Genomic DNA, 23,439 nt, shown 5'->3' on the forward strand with positions numbered 1-23,439 from the left:
AAAGCTTTGGGTATAGGGCCAAGTGTATCTCAGGCTAGCCTCAAGTTTGCTGTGTAGCTATCAATGATCTTGAATTTCTAATTTCATCCCTCTGTGTTTCAAGCACTGGGATTCCAAGCCCTTTTATTGATATGCTTGGTTTATTCCATTCTTGGGATTAAACTCAAGGCCTGTTAGGCAATACTCTACCTGATCTACACCTCCAACATCTCCAATCCATCTTTCATTTTCTTTCCCCTCCTACAGGATCTCATTGTGCAGCTCAGGTCAAGCTGAAGGTCACTGTGTAGTTTTGAGTTTCTGGTATTTGCTTCTTTTCATGATCTGATGTTTTCAATATGTACATTATTACTACAAATGTAATTAGGAACTCAAAAAGCAAGGCTCAGTAAACATCTCGTCTCTCCTGATTCATTGTCAAGACCTGAGATTCAGTAAAGTTATTTAATGAAACAAAAAAGAAAAATATTGTGGTGTTCTGAATGAGAGTGGCCCACATGGGCTCATGTGCCTGAACATGTGGTGCCTGTTTGTGGAACTACTTAGGAAGGATTACAATGTGTGGTCTTGTTGGAGGAGGTTTGTCATTGCAGATGGGCTCTGAGGGTTCAAAAGTCTGTGCCAAACTCAAGCTCTCTCCTCCCTTCTCTCTCTCTCTCTCTCTCTCTCTCTCTCTCTCTCTCTCTCTCTCTCTCTCTCTGTGTGTGTGTGTGTGTGTGTGTCTTTCTCTCTCCCCCCTCTCTCCCTCTCTCTCTCCATCAGCTGCCTGCAGAATATAAAACTCTCAACTACTCATCCAGTGTCATGCCTGCCTGTCTGCTTCACACCATAATGATCATGGACTACCCCTCCCTCTAAAATTACTCTATCATAATAATGATGACTTTAAAAGGAAAAAATGGTTCTGAGACTGATCTGAGCCTAGTGATACAGTACTGTAATCCTAGTTACATGAGAAGGTGAGGCATAGGAAATGCAACTTCAAGACCCGCTAGCGGGGGTGGGGGGGGGGGGTGGGGGGGGTGGGGGGGATAGGGGGTAATTTATCAAGGCCATGCTTCTAAAGTACAAGGTAATAGCAAAAGAAGGGCTTGGTCCAGCTCAGTGGTAGGGCAGCTGCCTAGCATGTTTGAGGTCTCAAGACCAATCCCCAGTGAAAACATCAATAAAAAAAAAGGCTAGAAGTGTATTTTTATATACAAAACACAAAGTGAAAATTCATTTTAAACTTTTTTTGCTGAACTGTATAAGACATAAAGGTTTTATGTTATGTTTTGAACTTTTTAGTGTATCTTTTTAAAGCTTCGTTCTATTGGTTTTTGCTTATGGGAATGTGTGTCTATGTGCAGGCATGTGCTTGTATGAGTGCAGGAGTCAAAGGAATCTAGAAGAGGGCACTAGTTCCCTGGGGACTGAAGGTACAGGGAGGTGCTCATGAGCTGCCTGACACGAGTTCTGGGACCCAAACACTAGTCTTCTGGGAAAGTAAGTTTTAACACGGAGCCCTCTCTCCAGCCCACTTCTTAGTATATCTTAATTATTTTCCTAATAAACCTGTAACAGGTAAAACCTGTTTTACTACTCAACATATTTATGTTACAGTTGTAATTTCAATACTTCTGAAGCTCTTGGTATTCAGTAAGGAAGATGTTCGTTGTTACAATAATTTCAAATTATCTATTAGAACCCATTAAAAACAAGCACTCTTTTACTAAAACCATTGTCAAAGTTCGACTCCATCTGTAAGACCCTCAGAATGAGGAGTCTTCCAGTTTCGGTCGATAACCCCCAAGAACTCAATGTCCAGTCCAGTTGCTGCAACGCGCAAGAGGCATTAATGAACAGGAAAAGTTTGCGCAAACGGGCTCCTCCAGCACGCAGGCTAGAGAGAAGCCCCCTCCCCCAGGCCCAGGTGATTTTAAAGGCAAACCCACAAGCTTAGGGAGGGGGTGGGACCCTCTGTCCATTGAGTATGTGACCATTGGAGGCCAGATGGTCTGCTATTAGGATCAACAGACCTTAGGGCCTCAGGGTGTGCTAATTAATTTTCTCTGGGCACACCGGAGTTGCAGCTATCTCTTTATTTCCTAAGGACCCTATTCACCACCTGTAGACTCACAGGAAAGGAGGGGCAGAAAGGAGGGGCAGTGTGAATTCTTGTTATCTCAGGGCCTTGTGAGAGGAAGTTAGCAAATTCCAAGGAACAGATATTGGTTAGCTTTCCAGGTCAGACAGTCCTTTATTAACTTCACTTTTTGGTCTTTCACATCCAGTGCGCTACACCTATGCCACAGTGGAAGCTTGCCCATGCTCTGTTTTCTTTTCATATGAAGATTTATTGTTGTATGTAAAGATGTCCAAGTATGCCATATACTTTGAGCATATTCACTTCCTACCTTTCCATTCTCTCTTCCCCTCTGTTACATTCAGTTCCCTGGAAAGATTTGTTTCCACTTTCATTCTCTCTCTCTCCTCTCTCTCTCTCTCTCTCCTCTCTCTCTCTCTCTCCTCTTCTCTTTCCACCCCCTCTCTGATCCACAAAGAAAAAGAAATCTGTTTTGCTGATTCATATCACTTAATATGAGAATCTCCAAATGGCATAATCTCATTCTTTATGGCTGAACAAAAATTCTTTCTTTATCCATTCATTTGCTTATGGACATCAAGGCTGATCCCACAGGGTGGTCATTGTGAGTAATGCAGAATGAACATGGGAGTGCAGGCATCTCTACAGCGTGTTGAGCTGGTGACCTTCAGAAATACACCAGGTCACAGAGCTGACTTGCAGGAAAGTTGTGTTTTTTATTTTTTTTTTTTTTTTTTTTTTTTTTTTTTTTTTTGACTCTCATCTGTAATGGCTGGACTGATTTACCTTAAATTACTCATAATTACCTGGTAATTTACTTATACCAGGGGTGTGTGAGTGTTTGCTTCCTTCCTCCATCCTCACTAGCATTTGTTATTTGTTTTCTTGATGATTGCCATTCTGACTGCAATGGAATGGAATCTCACAGTTTAAATTTGCATTTCTCTGATGGCTAAGGATGCTCAACATTAGGATGCTGAGCATGTTTTGATATGCTTATTATCCAGCTGTAGCTCATTTTTTTTTTAAAAAAAAAATCTACATTTATTTATGAGGGGAGGAGTATAGACATACGGTGGCACTCGTGACGGTCAGAGGACAGCTTGTGGAAATTGATTCTCTCCCTCCAATATGTGGATCCTGGCATCAAACTGAGGTCATCTGGCTTAGTCACAAGCACCCTTCTTCCTATGCCACTGAGCCACCTTACCCACCCACAGAATGCTTTCTAAATTGAATGACTAGTCCTTCCATTGGGGAAACGTATAAGCAAGTCCAACTAGGGGAAGAAAGGCATCCTTCTCCCTTTGCCCCTATGAGGAGACTTCCTGGAAGTCTATTCCCTTGTCAGGCCCAAATAACTGATTCATGTGTTCAGTACTTACATGGTAGTGACATGACATCCAAGAACATCTCTACCCTCTAGAAGAAACATGAAGCAAAGAATAAGCCTGCAGAATATTCCTTTACACTGTGTGACTATATGTCACTGTGATTGGTTTAATAAAGAAGCTGAATGGCCAATAACTGAACAGGATAAGGTTAGGCAGGAGAGCTAAACTGAGAATGTTTGAAGACAGGTAGAGTCTGGAGCCATCAGCAAAGACAGAGAGAAACAAGATGGGCACACCATTCTGAGAAAAGGAGCCAAGACATGTGACAAAGTCTAGATTTAAATATGAGTTAGCTGGCAACAAGCCTGAGCTAATGATTGAGAATTTATAATTAATATAAGCCTTGGTGTGTTTATTTGGGAGCCTCCTACATAACCCAACTGTTTAGTTATGATCAGGAAAATATTGAAAACAGAACATGGAACCACAGAAATATTGTGAAATTAAAGAAATGGGACCCATTCACCTGACATAAAGTTATGTTTTCCTCAAACCTCCCAAAGGTCTCACATTTAATCTGGCTCAATAAAATTTTAAACTAGGAATCACCACTCTTTATCTCTCTACATTCCTGTTTTATATTTTATGTTAGTGCTGACAAAAGAAAATGGAGTCTTGATATCAGGCCTTTTAGCTTTCTGTTAGATTTTGATCCTGTTATCACGTATTTCCAGAAATACACATTAGTGCCAAATATCTTTCTCTATCTTGAGTTGGCTTCCCTGTATATTAGCTGTCAGGGTAAAATTACTGTGCCTCCCACATGGAGATTAAAATTCCAAACAATGGTTGCTGACAAATTTCTCTGTTGTTTCCTGATTCCACAAAGAAAATGGATTTTCCAACGAGCTAAAATTAAATACAATTATTGCAGAAATTGAAATGCATCAGGCAGCTTTAGCAGAAAACGCTGTGCTTCCTTGCCTTGTTATTGCACCAGTAATCATATTCTCCAAAATCAATTATAATAATATAACCTTCCTAAAAATGACACCCTGCTGAATATGCACAGTGTGGAAACATCAGGGGATGTGGATGGCGACATGTGAGTTGAATGCTGAGAGGAAACATCCAGGGATAGAACAGTCAGGCTCTGGGAAGGCAATGTAGACCCAGGCAGGCAGAGCAAGAAGTCCCAGGTGTTATAGTCAGTATTTCTGACAAGCCCCATCCTGCCCCAGGAAGACTTACAAGCTTGCAGGCAACTTGTACTGTGTCTCATGCCTCCACAGACCCCCAACCTTAGTGTCCATCTGAGCTCACTCCCAGTCACAGCCACCTTGTAGGTTCCCTATAGATTGACTGGCCAGCAATGGGTCAGCAATGATAGCACAAAGGTCTCAGCTCTGGGCCATATTCCCGCTTACCTCTAAGAAAGCTGACATGGCTATTCCTACTTCAATAGCACTGAGGACAAATGTACACAAGGCCACTTCGTGGTGAAGATTAGACATGATGTCCATTATAGATATTGCATGCCACTTGCCAATGTCACCAGCCATCCTAGACTCAAGAGGCAGGGAAAAGGACTCCTTGCTTCATAATAGACATTTCATTGTTATATTTTGAAGTCCTTAAATACAGAGGCCAGAAACTAACATATTATCATAGCAATTGACATCTTCTAGCACGGGAAAATGCCTGGCTGCTGTTGGATGCCTCTGGTCTACTTAGCACATACATGGAGATAATTTTTTTTTTGTTTCTGTTGCTTTGCTTTTGTTTTGGAGACAGAATTTCCAAGTGTAGTCCAGATTGACCGCAAGTCCCCAGTATCCCTACCCCAGTCTTCTGAGAGCCAGAGAGCACAGAGATCACTGCTATGTTCAGCTGGGGCTCATGTTCTTGCTAAGGGTTCACCTACTACAGCCCTATTTTGCATGCTGTCACACTCTTGATGGCAAATGAGGTAAAGGACATGGAGAAAGAATAAGAGAAAGATGTTATCTATATCTGCACGGTTTCGTTGTCCTCCAGCCTCCAACCATCATGTGTCCAAAACCCTTGAGACAGCTTCAGATTGGGTAGGCAAACTTCCCTGCCCCTTGACTCTCAAAGTATGTTGCTTTGGTCATGGGGTAACCCCCCAGGAAAGGATTAAATGTGTGTGCTGAGTCTATATTTTTTTAAAGATGTATTTATTTATTTACTATGAATGCAGTGTTTTGACTGCATGTATGCCTGCAGGCCAGAAGAGGGCACCAGATCTCAGTATAGTAGTTGCTGGGAATTGAACTCAGGACCTCTGGAAGAGCAGCCAGTGTTTTGAATCGCTAAGACCTCTCCAGCCCAAGTATATATTTTTGCACTGAAGTCACTGTGCATTCTAAGAACTGTGTCAACACTGTGTCCTCCGGCTGAAGCAGAAACAGCCTGACCAGCCAACGGGACTGTGAGTCTGAAACAAATGTCTCTGGTCTGTAGCCCAAGTTATGTGTTCATCACACAGAAAAGGTGGCCTGAATCAGAGTAATAGCTAAAGGGAAGGAAGCAAGAGACCAGGAATCCAGTAGTCAGGAATAAATCACTACCTTTCCCTGGAATTCATTCAACACATGAATTTTCTAGAAGGAAGCAATCCTTTTCCCTTCTGAGGATTACACATTTTGATCCCAGAATTTCTCTTTCTCTCAGTCATGCCCTAACTGTGGGTGTTTCTTATTTGATGGTGGATGTTTGTGCAGCCACTCACGAGACAAGTACTTTACACTTAAATGCTGTTAATGTAACAGGATACATTGGTGTTTGTTCAGAAAGAGTTTCATAGCCCCCATCAGTGAAATGGAGATTAATATACTAAAGAAAAAAATCTGTTTTGTTTTGTTTGTAGTTTGTGTTATTTTTATCCAAAGAGTAATGGGAAAAATAATTGAAGACACTTAAGAAATACAAAGCAATAACTAAACACTAAATAATTACTGTGAGAACTGAATTGTGTTGTGTTACAGCCTTGTCATCTGTGAATAACAGCTAATAATAACCTTCATTAAACATTCTAATTATCATTTTGATCCTTGGTTTCCTCAATTATAAAGTAAAGATGAGTATAAATTGAAAAAAAAAAACTTAGAAGAAAAAAATCAGAAGGTATAATTCATCCAGGTAAAACAAATAGTGTCTTGACAATTTGGACCAAGGAAAAAAAAAGCCTGGTTGTATATGAATTCTTTTTCAATAACCCTAAAAAAAATTTTCCACTCCCTAAACCAGACACTGACATCTGTATTTGCACTGGAGAGAGCCAGCACTCTCCTACACTAACCCTAAATTATAACTATTAAGATTCTATCTAGTGAACAGAGAAATAATTGAAAGAAGCAACATCAGGTGTGCATTGTTAAATATCTCTGGCCAAGGTGTGGTCATTGTCTCAGCTCTTCAAGGTTGTCCAAAGATATCCTTAGGAATCTCTTGTGGTGTTGCATCTGCTTCAGGGTACAGCCTCACCCTCCTATGTCATTGCCCTCATCTGAGACTACTCTTCCCACACAGGAGGCTCTGATCATCTTGAAGGTAAAGGTTCAGGAGCATGGCTGACACTGTGCCTCCAGCCCTGAAGCAGGACAGGATAGGTGAGGCAGACACTCTGTGAGCTGTTAACATGCCTGACAGAGGTATTAGAATTCTTCCTGCCTTTAGTCACATAGTGAATCCAGGTAAGGTAAGGTTTTGTAGCACAAGCAGTGTTTGTGTGGCTGTTAGATTCCATGTGGAAGTTGATCTTATTGATTTAAATGTCTCCTTGTCCTTTAGAGTGAGAATTGGCAAAGTTTTCTACACAAAGCAGATAGTAGGCAGGAGAAATGGTTCATTGAAGAACTCGCTTCTCTTACATAGGACTAAAGTCCTCTCCCAGTACCCATGCCAGCAGCTCCCAAACACCTCTAACTCCAGCTCCAAGGAATCTGACACCCTCTGCTGGCCTCCTGGGCATCTAGAGAGCCATATATGGCCATATGGAAAATAAATGTCAACTTTTAAAAACAGATCATAGAATATATGTTGCTAGGCAGTGGTGGTGGGTGCCTTTAATCCCAGCATTCAGGAGGCAGAGGCAGTCAGATCTCTGCGAGTTCATGGTCAGCCTAGTCTACAAAGTGAGTCCCAGGACAGCCAGGGCTGTTACACATAGAAACCCTGTCTCTAAAAACAAAAAGAAAAGAAAGAAAATATGTTGGGCTCAGTAACTATACAGCTTCTGTGACTACTAAGCAAATGTCCTGGCTCAAGAGAGACACACACAGTACATAAAGGAATGGTGTCACCCTTGTCAGCAAAAAATAACTTTCCTGGCAGCTTAGGATATGCGTTTCATAAAGGGGTGAAAATGAAACTGATAAAAGGAAAATTGACAAGATTAGTGACACACTTTTATCATCTATGCTCAGAAGAGTTACAGAAAATGTGACTGGAGGTGGTCTTCAGAATCTCCCACTTAAATGTCATCTCAGGGTGGGGACAAGAGAAGGCAAAGAGTATTTATGGGAGTGCAACCTCTAAGGGAAAAAATGGGAGGGAGGGAGGGAAGAAGGGAGGGAGAGAGAGAGATAATTTTGTGGCAGTATTTCTTTTTATGTATGGTCCTAACCTCCCTTCCAGAAATCCATCCTTCATGGTTACAAACATTCTGGGGAAGGTTTATAAGAAATGACCTCTCCCAAGAAACTAAGTGTTATGGTGTAAAAGTGAAAGATATTACAGGGACATACTTGTATTACTTGCTTTTGCCATTACTGTGATAAATTTACTGACAAGAAGCAACTGGAGGGAGAAAGAATATGCTCTGACTTACAGTCTGAAGGTGCACTCCATCCCATCATGGCAGAGGAGCCCCGGGGGTGAGTGCAACTTCTGACCCATGCTCACACCTGATCCAGGAGTAGAAAGACCTGAACAGATCCAGGAGTAGAAAGACCAGATCTGGAAGTGGGCCTGGCTGGAATCCCAAGATCTCCTGACCCTCTTAGGCACCGACTTCCTCTAGCTAGGCTCTGCCTCCTCAAGATTCCACAACTTCCCAAACTTTTCAAGAGCCTGTTCTCCTGGAGCTTTATGTGAGGGATGGCAGAGATGCTGTTATATTTGATGGATTCTCTCTGCCCTTGCTCCCAGTTAATATACAGCTCCAGTGCCTGTTTTTCTGGGGGGATTGCTTCTGGGACCTCTGCACTCTGCATTGTTATAAATTCATCTCTGAATGGCAGTGCAAGAACAGCACTTAATTGTTAAAACTCTAATGCTTTCTCTGAGTGCATTTTAGATCCAACTTCTCTCTCTTGCTTTGAACTAAAAGGCAATTCCTAAAGAAATCTTTGTAAGGAGAAAAAAGAAGATGCATTGCAAGAATGGGCTGTGTAAACCATAAGCATTCAAGTCCTGTTCATCTCAAGTTCACCATGCAAACCAGACAGGCACAGACCTGAGTCATGTTCTCATCCAGCTTGTGGACAAAGCATTCTATACTGGCGCCCTTAGCATAATCTTAATACAGATATTTTAAAACAAAACCTGGAGCAATCATGTCACCTACTGCCCTACTAGAAGGGGCCTTTCTCTTTCTCACCTTTCATCTCTTCCAGTGGATTCTCCAAGTTCCTGTTATATTGTTTCGATGCTTAACACTGATTATTTCAGGGCAAATTCTTTTTTTTTTTTTTTTTTTTTTTTTTTTTTTTTTTGGTGAGATTGTCACCTTTTACTTTGGCAACCTATTTTCATTTTAGGGCTATAACCCTAGCCACAATGAATCCCAAAGACAAAAGAACAATAATTAATAATAACATTATAGGGATATATAACAATAGCATAAACACCCTATGGACTTAACAACCAAATTCCCAAAGATGAAAATGTCTGTGAGGAGGATTACATGTGTTGTCTTAACCAGCCTTACTGGAGCCTAGAAACCATTGTTAGACAGGGATTATCATTTATTATGTTTTATTAAAGGTTTTTGACAGGGTCTCACTTTATAGCCCAGAATAGCCTAGAACTCTGTGTGTAGCTCATAACTTCAAATTCACGAGGCTCTTTGTTCCTTGGCTACAGTGCTGGGATTACAGGCAGGTGCCACTTTTCCCAGCTTGCCAGGCAGGAACTATTAAACTCATTTCAGAGCTGAGAACCGCAACTTAGATCCAGATCTACTGAGTCATGGTCTTCCCCTTACCTCACGACGACACTCTGAACAGCAAGAAGACTTGTGGTGTGCTAACTCTCCACCAGCCTTTAGTTAACACAGGACAGTCTCTTAGAGCCAGGCAGTCCAGAGATAAAGGCAATTCTCAATGGTGTTTTAGCCAATGCTAATGAGACAAAATGGCTTCAACAGTGTGCTAACTGAGCTTAGTAATTAGAAATTTCCAGTTCCTCCTCTATCTGAATCCATTTCTAGCCAAACTTTTCTCTCTTGCTTTGGACCAAAACATTTTCAAAAAATCTTGAAAGAAAATACCCAAGTGGCCTGTGCAAAGCATGAGTAATTCAGTCCTGCCTGTCTTCCCCATGCAGCTGTACGGGGTGGGAGGGGCGACAGGGGGTGGAGAGGGGCTGGGAGGGACAGGGGCAGAGGCCGACATAGCTGCTGTGCTATTCTAACCCCCTTTTGTATATATTCAAATACACATGAATAATATATGTATGAAAACCTATATTTATCTATAAACAATAATGGATATTTTCTTTATGGTTTTATGCTGTTTTAATTTAAATAAAGACAAATATACAAAACCAGGAGAAAATAAATACCTCTATCTACGGATCCATTCAATGTGGGGGTTGGGATTTGGCTAAGATGGCTGACAAATCCTAATTTAACCACTAGTATCTACAAAAACAAAATAGTCATATTGTGCTTTTTCCTAAGTGAACCCAGATAATACTCAGTGGCATTCTTCAGTTCCTTCGTCCAGCTCGGAACAGGGTTCTGAAGAGCTCTGCTCTTCCCTGTAAGTGTTAAGACCACTCTTGGGGAGGCTAAGGCTTGCACTTAGGAGGGCGATGTGTTCCCCAGGGTCAGGAGTTTACTCCCTGGTATCCATAAGGCCCCTTTGAGCTCCTGTTCCGTCACCAGTCCACTGAACTTCCAGATTCCCAAACTGGTCTCTGAAGCTCATGCCTGTAAGTCTGGTGCCTGGGGATTAAGACCAGCCTGGACCATGCAGCATGGACCCTGCCTCAAAGGTAAAGGGGCTTCAGATTCTTTATCCATAAAATGGAGACAAAAATAACACATAAAGCACATAACTACTGTGTGGTCTGAATCAGACTGTCCATATTTGGGAGAGCAGAAACAAGAGGCAGCAGTAAGCACATCTTCCTGCCTCAATCCAGTCATCAAGATATGCCTCAGAAACAAGACAACCCAATCATCCAAGAAAGGAAGGAAGGGAGGGAGGGAGGGAGGGAGGGAAGGAGGGTGGGAGGGAGGGAGGGAGGGAGGGAGGGAGGGAGGGAGGAAGGAAAAAAACAGAACAAAACAGGGAATTTGGACCAGAAAGTGAAAGCAATCAATTGTTGATCCTAATTTTCTCTCTTAAATAGTTCTTGTGCGAAGTCACGTTGAAATGATGCTCAAAGTGACTGGAAAAGAGCTTGAGGAGAGAAGATATCCAAACAAGCAAAGCTGCAGTGTGTTCATTGCTTTTTGTTGTTCTAATAAAAACACCATGACCAGCAGCGATTTAAGGAGAGCTTAGTTTAGCTTATTGTTCCAAAGTGGAGTCCATAGTGACAGGGCAGGCATGACACCAGCTGGATATATGAGGACCTAACAGGGACTACACAACTGGGGAAGAGGTCAGAGGGAAAGAGATAAAATTCCCATAGAAGCAGCTGAACCATCGAGAGATAATGTCCCGGATATCCCGGCTCTGCCTCCAGAATGCTTCCTCCTAGCCTTTGTTATCTCCCTGGACCAAAGGCCATTTAGGCTGAGGAGATAAAGTAATGAGCTTAAGAAAAAGTGGGGATCAAAAAAAGGGAGAGTGAGGGGTACTATAAAAGATCAGCCCAGAGTCCACTTGATGGTCTATAGCTCCGAGACACTGCCTTTCCCAGCAGGGTACTTTCTGCTTCAACAGACACTCATTTCTGAGTCTTATTTCATTCCTAGCCATTCGATTCTTTGCTGGACTCTGAAAACAGGGACTCCTGGGCAGCAAACATATGACCTTAATCCTTCCCCTTCCCCCAAAAGAGCTGGTGCAGAAAGCTGAGAGATCACACCTTCAACTGTTCACAGAGAACAGGGAGTAAAGCAGAAGCTGGGCAAAGCTGTAAACTCTCAAAGGCCACTGGCAGTGACAAGCTCCCCTCCAGCAAGGCTATCCCTCCTACAGGTTTCATCACCCAAACAGCATCACCGACTGCAGATGAAGTGCCCAAACGCATGAACCTATGAAGCACATTTCTTCCTTTAACCACCACACTCCGGTAATGTATAGAGCAGTCCTGGCTTTTGGTTAAGCATCTAGGAGAAGCATGGATTGTAATGAGAGAAGAGTGTTTTAATAGGAGCTTGTGAGTGAGTGGGTGTGTAGACACCGTGTTAGAGTGAAGCCTTCTGGGTCCCATTCATACTCACCAGAAGCACCTGCAGAGTATAGCAAATGAATGCCAACTCACTCTATCCAGCCCTCCTCATCAGCTGTTCCAAAGCACACACACTGCATCTGGCTAATGGGCCCAACAATATCCAAGCAGCCTACTTGCATAGCTTATGATATGCTCTCATGTCTGAATCCCAGAGTCTTGTGATACACAATGCAGAGAACCTCAGAACTGTTTCGTAAGACCAATAAACACTTAGAACTGAGTAGGCAGAGTCTCAGACTGAAGTGCTTGGGACCACATTAGACTAACAGTAGCCTGGCATCTACAGGATGCTGGGAATCTAAACTCTGGTCCTCACATTTGTGCATGAAAAAAGATAGGGAACAAACACCAATGACTCACATTACTTAGAAATGAAAACTTGGGTTACAACACGGAGGGGAGGAGGGATGGGACAACGCCAAGGCCTGCCAAGAGGATGGCTTGAGGATGACCATCTAGGGATTTTGATTTGAGTTTTCTTCACCACTTAAAAAATTAAAGGGTAAATTTTTGAGCATCACACATAGCAGAAGAAAAATATCTCAAACACAGCAGATAACATCAGCTGATGAAGAAAGGCGAGGAAATGACTGCACACAGAGAAAGGACCCTTTGCAAACAAGGGGTAGATTTGGGAGGCTGAAAATCCAGTTTCTCCTCAAAGTATTGTGGGACTGGAGAGATCTCCCTCTTCTGATTTAGTGTTGGTCAGTTTGAACAAAGACAGGGAGCTTTTCCGTGTCTGGTAAAGTGGGCATGGCAGAGCAGAACCCCCAGTGGTACCTTCTTGAAACAGGTCACAAAGTAATTTTAGATGTGATGAAAATGTTCATTTTGACTTGTGTGGTTATATATTGTTTATGATCTAATAAAGCTGGCCTGGAGATCAGAAAACAAAGCAGCCAAGCCACCGGAGAGCTCTTACCTCTACCCAGGCTAGGGCAATCCTGTTCTCAATATGACTGGAGATTGATTCCAAGCTCCTGTCTTGTACACCTCTCCAGAGCTGGGATTAAAGGCATGTGCCATCACCACCCAGCTTCTATGGCTAACTAGTATGGGTTCTGGGATTAAAGGTATGTGCCACCACTGCCTGATCTCTATGGCTAACTAGTGTGGTTAGCTTTGCATTCTGATCTCTAAGCAAGCTTTATTAGATCATAAACAATATAACACCACAGACTGACACAGTATTTACAGATATGCACACATGCTGGTCAATATGCATCTAACTACACTAAAGGCAAGTTGTATGTCAGAGTCTTAGAGTTAGTTTTAAAAAGCACCATTGGTATTGGATCTTTGGAACACAATGAGTCACCATATCCTGCTTACCTTTCCAACACCATTCAGGCTCTATTCCCTTAAGGGACTCAAACTTTCCTGAGGTCAGCTCCTATCTCAACAGCCAGTGAGATTTCTAAAGTAAACTGTGATAATGGCTCTCCTATAACATCCTTTCCTCTTGTATCAGTCAAGTTTCAGCCTGAGAAACAAAGCCACGGAGGTGAGCGCTTCTTATACGGCTCAGGCATTACACAACTTCGAGAACTGTTAAGTATCTTCCCACATGCTGCTGTGAACACTGGCTGCCTTCTGGTCACAGAGTATGAAACACAGAGCAGGTGTGGGGAACTTCCGCAAGACAACTGTAAAGTTCCAATAGCCAACCAGAACCCACAAATACAAGGGGGAACTGAAACGTTGGCAAGTTCCTGTTTCTTATTTTGATGGCATGGGCAGGGGCCAGCTGGGTTTATTCAATGTGATGGAGCCAAAGGCATACCTTTGCAGGAGTTAGGAATGATTCAGGACTCAGGAAGAAACAGTTGCAGGCTTACCCACTGACTCAACATTAAGATTCAATAACACCTTTCATATCACTCCTAAGAAATTTCTCACAACCAACCCTATGCAAAAAGTGAATGCAGGGAAGCAGTTCAGCCCAGCCAAATGGACACATTACAAAACCATTCTACCATTTCGGATCTTAAAAGGCTTATTACCCTCACTTGAAACTTGCCAGGTTCTCTGTGACCCAAAATCTAACAGATCTTCTGATGTTATCTCCCAACTTCTCACCTGAGAGTATAGTGAATTTGTTTAGCACAAGTGTTCTAACTTCTAGATCTTTCTACATTGAATACTGTTCCTTTCTCATCTTCCCCTTAACTTGAGATTTGCTGGCATGTATGTCTTCAGCCTCATTTGAATATTCTCTAGTGTATACTTTTTTCCTGGTGACAATACAGAGCCCCCACTAAATTCTCAACTGAGCGAATGCATGTTAATGGAAATTAATACTGATTACAGTGTTGGAGCAGCATTAAAGGAGAGAGAAATGCAGTCAGAGTCAATTAAACTAATCTGGTTCCAGTGGGTACCACAAATTTACATCTACACTTGGGAATTCACAGCCAGCTTGTTCTTCATGTGAAGTTTGGAGCCAGCCTGAGATACACAGAACATTTGGAGTCAGCTTTTGCTACAAAGTGAGATGCTATTTTTTTTTTTTTTTTTTAATGTAAAAACTGGTTCCTTGAGATGGCTGAGCAGGTAAAGGTGCTTGCAATGTAAGCCTAAAGACCTGTGTTTGATCCCTGGAACTCATAAAAGTGGTAGGAGAAAACCAACTCCACAGTTGTCCTCTGACCACCACTGTGGCACACACATCCAAAGACAGGCTCTCAACCCACACACTTACAGATGTTAAAGGCAAGGGCCTGGAAAGATGACTCAGCAGTTAAGAGACTAGTTGCTCTTACAAAGAACCAGGGTTTGGTCCTAAGCACCCACATAGTGATTCACATCCATCCATAACTAAAGTTCCTGGGGATCTGATGCCTGTGCACCAGGCTCAATGAAGCTTTGTCTTGATCTCCCTGTACACCAGGCTCAATGCCTTGTCTTGATCTCCCTGTGCACCAGGCTTGCACATGATGTGCACACATACATGTATGGAAAACATTCATACATGTTATTTTTAAAATCTAAAAAAAATTAAAACAAGAAGTTTTCAGTAAACGTGGCAATGCACTCATTTATGCAGGAAGGCATATAAGCATTTATCATCTCTTTTACTCCATCTCATTGTCTGAGCCACTGAGAAAGCAGAACAGAGGAAAAAGCAGTTTGTTTGGGGATTGACTCATAGGAGTAAAAGCCATGACATCAGAACAGGGACATAAAGGTTAAAGATGTCCCTGAGCCGGGGGAATGCTGTGGCACCTGAAGGAAGCTCTATGTCACTGTGGACCTGAGGGTCTGCACTGAAATGAATCACTTACTCTGAAGTAGAAGCCCTGCCCACCTGCCTGGTTGTCACCTCTGGGGAACTTGCTCCTTTAACTTTAGAGGAGCAAGGCAGCAGAGTAGAGGGCCCACTGGCTCTTAGAGTGGGGAGCTGGTAAAATATTGCCACAGTCAAAAAGGTAGGCTATGGGAAGGTGGCCTAATTTACCAAAAGTGTCTTTCCAAAAGGTCTATCTTTATGTTCACTCTTCACAGCACAAATACACCCAGAATAAGAAATGCCAAACAAGTTTCACTCCTTCTTCTGAAAAATGAAAACTTGGGAGTTTGGGGGAAAGTCCATTAACGACACCTAGATAGGTGAATAATAGGTCATCACTGGTTGCCCTCAAAGGATGCTGACTGATGACATGCCTTCCTACCTTCCTACCTGTATCTTTCCTTCCTATATGCTGTACAAAAATGGCACCCCTGGAGTTATAACACACAGCAACACAGCCTTGCTTGGAGGAGCTACTCTCTAAATATCTGAAAAGGACAGGACTGAATGAAACAGCACCAAAAGTCATTTGATTCAGAGCATTAGGAAAATATAAATCAAATAGTTGATGGATGCAGGTTATTTTGTCCCCTAGAATACATAAGGCAATGTCTAGAGACAAATCTCATTGTCACTAGTTGCCACTGATACTCGGTATCTCCCAAGAGACATCAAGCTGCTATAAAGTACAAAGCACTGGGCAGCCCCTTCCCTAGCAAGAACTGCCCTACTACAAATACCAATTGTGTTCAAGACATCTGGGTATTGATTTTTAAATGTAGGACATACACATTGTTTACATTTATGACAATTAAAAGCAAATGTTTACATGCCAGCAATACAAAGTGTTGCATTAGTACCACCAAACCCAAAGGAATTGGTGAGTCCGATACATCGCCCCTCAGTTTTCCATTCCTGTGCCTCCAGTGGAACGTAATTGAGATCAAATTCTGGCTCTGTACAATCTAGGTTTAGAGTTGGTGGTAGTTTTTGATGGTAACAAGCCAGTGCGGTAAAAGCTGCCTCAACTGCCCCTGCAGCCCCCAGCAGATGCCCGGTGGCTCCCTTTGTGGAGGATATGGCAAGGGCACCAGCATGGTCTCTGAAGAGCCTCTTGATGGCTCTGTTTTCAGCAGCATCACCTAGTGGCGTAGAGGTAGCATGGGCATTCACGTAGGATATCTGTTCAGGCAACACACCTGCATCTTTTACAGCAGCAGCCATGCATCTAATAAGAAAAGAAAATTATCAAATGCATTTAGCAAGTAGCTTGTGTAAAAGAAATAAAGATTTCCAATAACACTGGGTGAGTGCCTTCCAGAATGTGATGGCAGAGACCCTGTGATCCACAAAGCCAAAAATAGCTAGTATTTGTCCTGTATTGGAAATCTCACTAACTCCTGACAGATTTAACTAGATAAAACATAATATGGCCTAAGCTAAGCAAATATTATTTAGGACTTTTCTTTTTCAAAGTATGGTCTTTAGACTAGAGCTGGTTAGAAAAGCACTCTTGAGTGTCAACCTAGATCCAGTCAGAATCAGCCATCAGCGAGACCCCTGGATGCCTGGCTGAGAAAAGGCTGTTTTGAAAAGGACAGAGGCCCACTAGACACATTTGGCAGGACTTGTCATTATTCTCCAGGTCTGATGGGGTTCGAAGGGAGTCTGAGGAAGGGAACACATGATTACCAAGCAGAAAGGAGAACACCGAGAATCAGCAAAGACACAGCTCTACTGGCTTTGATTTTTGTTTAAAGATGTTCAAATGTTTTCCAATAGTTTAAGCAAAGAACTTTTAAAAAATGCTTTTAGTTTAAGATAGAAAAAATATATACTATATACCAAGACTGGATAACTTTTTTTAAATTTGAAATTCCAATAGTGTCTTACAGGAGAAAATATTTTGAATAGAACCAGTCTTTACCTGAAGGCACCTTCTCCTTCAGAATTGGGGGCAGTTATGTGGCCAGCATCCCCTGAGAGTCCATAGCCCAGAACTTCCGCATACATCCGGGCTCCTCTCTGAACAGCATGCTCACGTTCTTCCAACACCAGCACGGCAGCACCCTCACCCATGACAAACCCATCTCGCTCTGGATGGAACGGTCGGCAGGCCAGTTTAGGATCTGGGTTTGTGCTCAGAGCCCGGGCTCTGGAAAACCCGGCAAGAGATAATGGACTAATGCAAGAATCGGTGCCCCCAGCCACCATCACATCTGCATCACCATGGGCTATAAACCTAAAGGAGTCTCCCACAGCATGGGCCCCTGTTGTGCAGGCGGTGGACACTGTGTGATTGGGGCCCTTGAGTTTATAGCGAATGCTGACCTGGCCTGCGGCCATGTTAATCAGAATCTTAGGGACAAAGAATGGGCTGACTTTATTATAGCCTTTGGTCTGAAACATCAAAGCAGTTTCAGAAACAACTTCAAGAGGAACCATACCCATGCCAATGGCAACGCCAGTGGCCACCTGATCGGCTTCTGACTTCGGATGCCAGCCAGAGTCCTTCAGGGCCAACTCAGCTGCCGCGATGGCCATGATGGTGGGAGACGACATGGCCTTGGTGTCTGATTTGGACACAAAGTTCTGTTCATTGAACTGACCTTCATCAGTACCTCTTGGCACATAAGCTGCTACACTGCAAGGAATACTCTTGTACTCATCACCAGCTACAGAAACAATTCCACTTTCTCCTCGGAGGAGCCGATCCCAAACTAGTTGAGTCCCAACACCAAGTGGTGTCACTAGTCCGATGCCTGTGATGACAACTCGCCTACGCAACATGGTTGCTGACATAGTTCCAGAAAACTTGCGTTTGCTTAATAACCAACAGCATGACGCTGGATGTGGATGAGAGCTTGTGGCTTTTAGAAATTTTTGTAAGCAGTTTGACAACATGGTTGAATTCAGAAGCTCAGAAACACATTCCTGGAACAGACCACAAGAGACAGCAAGTGCCGTTTAAACATCGGTAAGACCTAACAGTCGTGTGTTAAAGCCACAGAGAAATGCCACCCTCGTCTGGGCATAGGTTTTGTTTCTAAGCTATGAGGGACCTCAGACAGCCAGCTCACCAGTGTCCAAGAAAACTGGACAAGGAGAGCCTCGAGGCCACCCCACTCTGATGCGATAGCAGGCGGCATCCTTCTTCAGGCTCACCGAGGACTGCTGCACGGTGTGCACTGAGCCTGTGTGATATTTCTACGGTCAAAGCACATTCCGTGAAGCGCCCTTTATTTATCTACTTGCTGTGGGGCAGCGAACCTCTCGGGAAGCCCCACCTCGCACAGCCGTGGCGGGCAGAGGTCAGCCTTAGGAGATCTCGGGGTTACACAACCACGCCCCGCCCTCCATCCCGACCCTGAAACCCGGCCGCCAGAAAGGACCGCCGTCACTACCTTAAACGAGCCTTTGCGGTCGCCCACCGTGTGCGCATGCGCGCACACGCCCTCCCTCAGCGCAGCGTTTCCGCCGGGACACCGGCGCCCGGTGTCAGAGGTCAGCCGAGCGGGGCAGGACTTCCGCCAGGTTCCGGGGCTGCGAGTCAGCCGCTCCGCCTCGTGAACACGTCTTGCTCCTTTAGCGATCCTCACCTTAGCTCAACGATAATGCACAGATTTTTCGGTGTTGCCAGAGAAGGAAAGCAATCATTACCTCAGGAAATCCCGGGGAGGACAAAAAGCTGCAGCCTCAGCCAGGCCTCCTTGGTGTGTTGGGGGAACTGACTAGAACTCTTCAGAATGTCACACACCATGAGACCGAGGTCACTTGGAGATCATCCAGATGCCACGCAGCTACTATAACAATATTTCGTAATATGCAAAGACGTTGAGAGTATTTGTTAGACGCTGTTAAAACAATATAGCGCTTTCAAACGCAAAGGTCTGCAAAGAAATCGGGCATGGTGGTACACACCTCAAGTTTAATCGCTCGGGAGGCAGAGGATCGGGAACTCACTCCTCAGCTGTGTAGCAAGTTCAAAACTAGCCTGGGGTACCTACCAGAGGACCCTGTCCTTAAGAAACAAGACAAAACCTGAAGTCCCTAGTGATGTGCAGTGGTTGTGGTGTCCCCTCTCCGTTGTTTGTTTTCCTTATCCCTATTTACCATAGTCATCAATGTATAGTAAATAAATGATGCTTCTTTGAAATTAAACTTTTAGTTGTTGACTTATGGCAGGAAGTGAATGGAATATGCCAGTATCTGAAGTAGAAATAAGAATTAAAAACACGTTTATTTCTGAGCTTACTTAAGCTGACTGTGAATCTGTAATGGGAAAGTATAAAACACAGTAACACAGCAAGGCATTGTTTACTAACCATATGTTGAAATCTGTCCCAAGTGTAAGCTGTTTTTCCTTCTTCAGATCCCTTATGCCATCTGCACCTGAATCTTTCAGTAATGCTTATGTTTCCTTGTGGGTGATACCTCTTGTGGCCATTGTTGCCAAGTATACTATTTCTTTTTTCCTATTGTAGAAAAGCATTTGGGTCAAGGTCAGCCCTTCCCTCATTAATCCTGGATATGATTTGTTTGGAAGTCTATTTTGTCTATAATGTTTAGGGAAGCCAAGTCTGTCCTTGATCCCAGGATCTCCACTGGCTTAGTATTATTCCCTGCCTGAAGATAATGTTACTCCTGCCTTCACCATTTGGCAATGTATATGTAACACTGTTGAAGTTGCAGGCAGCCTCACCTCTCAGAAGGTGCTGGGGTATATAGACTGTGGAAGGCTAACTGAAAAAAGGAACTGTCTATGCAGCCATGATGCTGCAATGAAACTCTTTGGTGGTGCAGATGTTTTGAGATCTTCCACACTAGGGCAAGCAACTCCTCACCCATGCTCTGTAGTAAGCAGAACAAACTTATAGGTACTCCAAGATGTACATTGGGGTTCTTGCTTTGACCTTATAGTTCATGCATTGTAAGGAGATATTTGTTTCCCAGGGAAAGAAATCTCAAAGCAACATACACACACACACACACACACACACACACACACACACACACACACACAGTGATATAACAAGGCTGCAATTTCCATTTCTTTTGCTCACTCTGGTCATTTTACTTCCATCTGGAAAGGAGTAAAAATTTTACAAAATCCTAATAGCCATAGGTGAGTTAATACCATATTTCTTGCTAAAATATCACGGTATGTTGAACACAAATCTTCAAATTGGTTCTGCTTATCACAGCCTCACTTTAAATGTCTTTTGCTCAAAGCTTTATTTCCAGATACAGTTGCCAATTCAATAAACTTTCTATCCAACAAGTAGAACTTCTCACTGTTTATAATATTATTGTAACACAAAGGAGACAATGAGCGAACTTGGTGCTAACTCATTAAGTCAGGAAATACTTAAAAATAGTGCATGGCTGGTAAACTGGGTGGAAACAGGCACTCTAGTAGGTACCAGGTCCATTTGGCTGGTGTCAAATTTGAGAAGTTAGGCTCAGTAGAGCTTTATTACCTGAACTCTGTTTTGTTTTGTTTTGGGGTTTTGTAGATAGGGTTTCACTGTGTAGCCCTTGCTATCCTGGAACTCATTCTGTAGACCAGGATGGCCTTGAACTTATAGAGAATCACCTGCCTCCCAAGTGCTGGGATTAGCAGTATGTGCCACTACAGCTCAGCTGTTAAAGTCTAGCTCACAACCATTTCCAGAACTCTTACAGTAGAAGGAAAGAGCCAACTCCCAGACATTGTCCTTTGATATCCAAATGCCAGGGGCAGGACATGTGTATGTATGTACTACACACACACACACACACACACACACACACACACACACACACACGAGAGAGAGAGAGAGAGAGAGAGAGAGAGAGAGAGAGAGAGAGAATAAATAAAAAATAGCATTCTAAAATAAAAGTTTGAGGGGATGGAGAAGCAGCTCAGAGGCAAAGCATGGGAGCAGGCAGCAAGCATGGTGGCTGGAGTAAGAACCTGAAAGCTCACATCCTTTACCATGAGCATGAAGACTATACCACCTAAATGTCCCTAAACTGTGTAACTGACAGAAAACCATGAGTTCAAATACCAGAGCCTGTGGGGAACATTTTTCATCCAATCCAGTACATCTTACTCCCTGGTCTTTATAGACTCCTAGCCATATAATGCAAAATGTGTTTATTGCAACTTCAGAAGTCCCTGTAGTCTTTCATAGTCTTAACACTGTTTAAAAGCCCAAAGTCTCTTCTAAGATACAAAGCGTCTCAGAATGAACCCTCTGTAAAATCAAAAGGCAAGTCACTCATTTCCAACATAAGACACAGAATACATATTAACATTCCAAAAGGGTGGGAGTGGGACATAGTATGAAAATCCTGGGCCAAAGCATGAACAGAACCCAGCAGGACCAACACCAAATCCTGTAGCTCTGTGTCTTCTGTCAAGGGCTTAGATAGCTGTTTCCCAGTAGTTTTCCTGCGTGTAGCAGACATCTCTCTCGAGCTGGTCCTACTTCCTATAGGCAGCTCTCCTTGGCATCTCTAACATCTTGTAGTGTCCACTGCAACCAGGCTTCTCTTTCACAGTTATCTCCAGATACACAGTTATCTCCAGCAGCCTCTTACTCTGGGGCCTTCAGGCAGGGACTGCCCTGACACAGGCTGCCTGGACTCAGAGGCTCCCTGAAGCCACAGAGGGATGATCTGTGACACATCCCCCACTCTTGTCTCCTTTTTGTCTAAAGCCAACACCTTGGGACAACACAGCCAAGTGCAGCTACCAGCTTGGGATTGGGTCTCTCGAATCACATGAACAACAATGCTTTTATTCGGTTGTTTTCTAGGATCACAAAGTGCTTTCGGTTCTTTTACACACCCAAAGCTTGGCGAGGTAGGATCTTGCACAGAGTACCTTTTCCCTTTGTTACATGCAGAGCAAGCTTCTCGTTAACCATGCTAATCTTCCTCTCTGCAGCACACACCTTGGCTGCAATGTTAAGCTTCCCAGAGCTCCTTTTCTCTACAAACTGTGCATCTTACCTTGTTTTCTAGCCCAGATCTCCAAAATCCTTCCACAGTACTCCCCCCAAAAACCAACATGGTCAAGTTCATCACAGCAATCTCCCACTCTTGGTACCAATTTCTATTATGTTAAGGTTCAAATGAGACAAATGGCTGAGCTGCCGATGTAACATATCAAAGCAGACCTGGCCACTAAGTTCTCCCAGTATCCCTCAGTCCAAACCTATTACAGGATATGGCCCCCTTTACCCTGAACTCTCTAGCCCAGGAGCTGAGCTGCCCTTTCCCTCAGAGGCTCCTCCCTATAAAATCCAGACATTTTGGTTACCTGTCCCTCTTTGTACTTTTGGGACTCCTGGCTGCAGCACCTGGCTCCCCTCTCCCCTGGTCTTCCCCTCTCCTCACATGGGTCATGTCCACTCTGGACTTTCTCAGAGGTCCCTGCCTTTGCCTGTGTTCTCCCATATATCTATAATAGACGCTCCACTCCACCACACCTGGGAGCAGTTATGCCCTTTCCTTTTACTTCTTTTTCTTTTTCATTCACATTGGCACTAAGCTTTTCTCTTGCTGTGATAAATGCCACAATGAAGGCGACCTATAAAACAGTTGTGGTGGTTTCTGTATGTTGTGTGTGTTGACAGGATCTGGTATAGCCCAGGCTGGTCCCAAGTTTACTATGAAACCAAGGCTAACCTTGAACTTTTGATTCTTCCTCTACCTTCCAAGTTCTGGGATTTTCCAACATGTCCAGCTGAACACACATTCTTGAAGTTGGCCCACAAACCTAATTGCTAAAAATTTAGGTATATTTTACAGATGAGTATTCAGAAGTTCTAAGAATTCTTGAACAAAACTGCCCAGATATACTAGATTTCAAATTTTAAAAAGCAACAGATAATAAGTGTTAATAAAATAAGTTAAATAAGTAAATATTTTTAAAACACAAGGCAAAGAAATACTTGCTAGCCAAGCCTTGTGGTGCATGCATGTAATTCCAGCTATTCAAGGAGAACGGAGTATGGAAAGTTCCAGGTCCAACTGAGCTATGAATTGAGGTCAAGTCCACCCTTAGTATCATCTCAACATTA

The 23,439-nt window shown here is 43.2% G+C and overlaps 1 protein-coding gene across 1 annotated transcript; it reads right to left on the bottom strand.

Moving 5' to 3' along the window:
* Positions 1-16,164: 16,164 nt before the first annotated feature.
* Positions 16,165-19,086, bottom strand: Oxsm (3-oxoacyl-ACP synthase, mitochondrial). The gene is made up of 3 exons (XM_051206815.1): positions 19,028-19,086; positions 17,295-18,301; positions 16,165-16,595 (listed from the first exon to the last, which is right to left on the bottom strand). Exons 2-3 carry the CDS (start codon positions 18,269-18,271, stop codon positions 16,193-16,195), a joined length of 1,380 nt encoding a protein of 459 aa, XP_051062772.1. The 5' UTR covers positions 18,272-18,301; positions 19,028-19,086; the 3' UTR covers positions 16,165-16,192.
* Between the last annotated feature and the right edge of the window lie 4,353 nt (positions 19,087-23,439).

This window comes from Phodopus roborovskii, unplaced genomic scaffold, assembly GCF_943737965.1.
Source record: "Phodopus roborovskii unplaced genomic scaffold, PHOROB, whole genome shotgun sequence".
Lineage (NCBI taxonomy): Eukaryota > Metazoa > Chordata > Mammalia > Rodentia > Cricetidae > Phodopus > Phodopus roborovskii.